This window comes from Scleropages formosus, chromosome 19 (assembly GCF_900964775.1).
Source record: "Scleropages formosus chromosome 19, fSclFor1.1, whole genome shotgun sequence".
Taxonomy (NCBI): Eukaryota; Metazoa; Chordata; class Actinopteri; order Osteoglossiformes; family Osteoglossidae; genus Scleropages; species Scleropages formosus.
The window spans coordinates 21,474,863-21,478,425 of record NC_041824.1 but is presented as its reverse complement, the minus strand read 5'-3'; the positions used below and the strand labels follow the sequence as shown (position 1 = coordinate 21,478,425).

At 43.8% G+C, this 3,563-nt stretch overlaps 1 protein-coding gene across 1 annotated transcript; it reads left to right on the top strand.

Annotated features, from left to right (window-relative positions):
- The first annotated feature begins 2,191 nt into the window (after positions 1–2,191).
- On the top strand, positions 2,192–2,811 carry LOC114909179 (beta-1,3-galactosyltransferase 1-like). The gene has a single exon (XM_029246482.1). The coding sequence runs from the start codon at positions 2,192–2,194 to the stop codon at positions 2,714–2,716; it is 525 nt and encodes a 174-aa protein (XP_029102315.1). The 3' UTR covers positions 2,717–2,811.
- Positions 2,812–3,563: the final 752 nt, after the last annotated feature.

Sequence of the window (3,563 nt, the reverse complement as noted above, 5' to 3'; positions counted from 1 at the left end):
CTGTACATATGTGTCTTAGCTATTGCATTCAGCATGAGTACAGTACATTACCATTTTCCCTTAGTCTTGCACATAAATAGCTTAATTTATTAAACATTTATTTTGAAGAAAGGGGGTGCGGTGGCGCAGTGGGTTTGGCTGAGTTCTGCTCTCTGGTGGGTCTGGGGTTCGAGTCCCGCTTAGGATGCCTTGCGACAGACTGGCATCCTGTCCTGGTGTGTCCCCTCCCCCTCCAGCCCTTTGCCCTGTGTTGCCGGGTTAGGCTCTGGCTCCCCGCGACCCTGTATAGGACAAGCGGTTCAGACTGTGTGTGTGTTTTTCTGAACAAATTGGTTCTAAAATTCTACGGATTTTGTCTTAAACACACAAAAATCTTAACAAACAAAAATTTTGAAACTGAAAATGTGCTGCATGTACTGTTTCTCGTTATATTACGTTCTCTGTGAAACTTGACAATGTGACATTTTTTTGCTTCCGCCTGCATTTTTTTAATGTGGTTGCATCCTCGCTTTTGCTATGAAATCTAAACAGATTTCATTCATCAGGCTCGTGATGTTAAGAGTATTGTGAAATACTGTAATGAATTACCCAACTCTCTGTTGAGTTCTCTTGTGTTCGTAAATAGAATATTCAATATTTGACATTCAATGTAATATTGTGTTTCTGAATATTATCTCATGTAATTAAACACACACACACACACACACACACACACACACACTTCCAGAACCGCTTGCCCCATATGGGGTTGCGGAGAACCAGAGCCTACCCACTAACACAGTGCGTAAGGGGACACACCCAGAACGGGACGCCAGTCCATCGCAAGGCACCCCAAGCGGGACTCGAACCCCAGACCCACCGGAAAGCAGGACTGTGGTCCAACCCACTGTGCCACCGCACCCCCTATGTAATCAAATATTCTCAGTTATTCTAAATTGCTCTTTTTTGAAGAAAACAATGTAATATGTCTATAAAATCACATCGGTAAGATGTCACATCAAAATGAGGAGATCGCACAAGACATGTTGATCGGTGGTTAGTGTACCATTCCAACCAGTTTTAATGCATTCTTACCTTGCTGTCAGTAAAATGTAAGTAACAGCCAGCAAAAACTTCACACAATGATGATAAGTGTTGCTTTCTAATGGCTTGTGTAGCCAACTAATTTATCTTCTACTCAGATAACTTCATCACCTCTCACACACTTTAAAGCTTTAAAAGGTTTGTAGGTGAGACCAATAGTCAGTTGTGTTCTCGTACACTCATTTGTCGTTGAATTGTTTCATTGCGACTTGATGTGATATCACACACAATTTCTCAACGTGCAATTAAAAACTACTGAGAATTACTCTAGGGAACAGGAAAAATAGGGGATACTCACATTTTGCTCAGATGAGCTTTACGTGCAAGATCTGGGATCATTAAAGTAGAATTTCCAGCTCAACCTCACAGTTTGGTCCTGAATGCACGATATCGGTGTTAAACATATAGCTCGATGTTTTTGTATAAGTACAAAACACTGTATACTCCATTGTCAGCCTAATTTAACAGATGCATCAAACAGTAGTGACTGAAAATGGGAGGGGGAATTCAGTACCTTACCACCTTCACGTAAAAGATGCAGTTCATCTGCATGTGTTGTGGATCCCGAGTCTAATGTCTTTGTGCTGTCCGTACGTCAGATTTCCGAGGACACTCGCTGCCAATGGGTTGTCTGTCTACGATCAATATACTGTCAAGCTGTACTTCTTTAAAATAACAATGGGCACAATCAAGGTATTCCTATTTATTTACTTTTGTTTTGTACCCAGGGACTGGGAATCTGCAATCCTTTAACACACACACACACACACACACACAGTGTGAACTGCTTATCCCATACAGGGTCACGGCAAGCCAGAGCCTAGCCTGGCAGCACAGGGTGTAGGGCTGGAGGGGACACACCCAGGACAGGATGCCAGTCCATCACAAGGCACCCCAAGTAGGACTCGAACCCCAGACCCACCAGAAAGCAGAACCCAGCCAAACCCACTGTGCCACCACACCCCACTTCCTTTACCACAGTAAATGTTTAATAGATCAGTAATGGACCCACATATCTATTTCATGGTTTTTGCATCTTGAGTATTTCTTGTTCCGCTATTCATCAGTCTTTTGACACAATTATTTAACTTAGTTTGGTTTACATTACATGATGAACTGGCTGGCCACCAGTTGCCAGGGAGCATCCTATGCCATGAAGATCGACGCAGACATCTTCCTGAATGTGGACTACCTGGTCAATAAGCTCCTGGTGCCCAACTCCACCAGACGGAATTATATTACCGGCTCGGTCATTAAAGATGGTCATCCAAGAAGGGACAAGAACAGCAAGTGGTACATGCCTGAGGACATCTTCCCGGAAGACTCGTATCCTCCATATGTTTCCGGGGCCGGGTACCTGTTTTCAGCCGACCTCGGCAAGAAGATTTCCATGGCATCTCGTTTTGTGAGACCCGTTCCCCTTGAGGACATCTACGTGGGTTTATGCCTGCGGGTTTTAGGTGTCCAGCCTGTGTACGCTTTCAGTTTCACCTCAATGCACAACTTGTTTGAAATCTATCATGTGAAGTACCAGAGGTGCGTTTATTACCAACGCGTCATTGTGACCGGCTTTCAGCCTGATGAGCTTCTCTGCATCTGGCACGACTTCCAGAAAGCCAAGTCCACATGTTAACACTTTGAACACTTTTGTGCCATGAGTAGAACACTGTAACTCTGACAGTGCACCTTCAAAGCTTTGAACCTTTAATTTTTTATATGTAATTTTCACTCCCGTGAAAGCGTTACACAAAAAATTCTTTTTTTTTCAGGAAGAGACATGTTACATGTGTTGTGAGAACAATCAAATCTATTAAGTTCTATTTCTATACAGGTGCCACTTTATAAGTTTATAGGTTGTAAGTAGCCATACACTGGGTTGTATGTTCAAATCCCCTTTGTGTTTGTGCTTCTATTGAATCTGTTTTATTTTTCATACAATGTAAAGAAGAAGGTGGGGTGCCGTGGTGCAGTGGGTTGGACCGGGTCCTGCTCTCTGGTGGGTCTGGGGTTCGAGTCCCGCTTGGGGTGCCTTGCGGCGGACTGGCGTCCCGTCCTGGGTGCGTCCCCTCCCCCTCCGGCCTTACGCCCTGTGTTGCCGGGTAGGCTCCGGTTCCCCGCGACCCCGTATGGGACAAGCGGTTCTGAAAATGTGTGTGTGTGGTTTACATTAGTTTATTGACACTTTTCTCCAAAGCAACTTACAATGTTAAGGTTGCAGTTATTACAGTTACAAGCTTACAATTACTCTTTTACATAGGTGGGTAATTTAACTGGAGAAATTTAGGGTAAGGACTTTACTGAAGGGTACTACAGCTGGAGATCAAACCTGCAACCTTTGGATCCAAAGGCAGTAGCACTAACCACTACACTACCAGCTGTCCCAGCAATGGGTTTACATTTACACTATTAGTCTGTATTAGAATTAGTTTGCTAAACTGCACATTTCACTAACGTATGAACTTGTTCTACATATCAAAGCG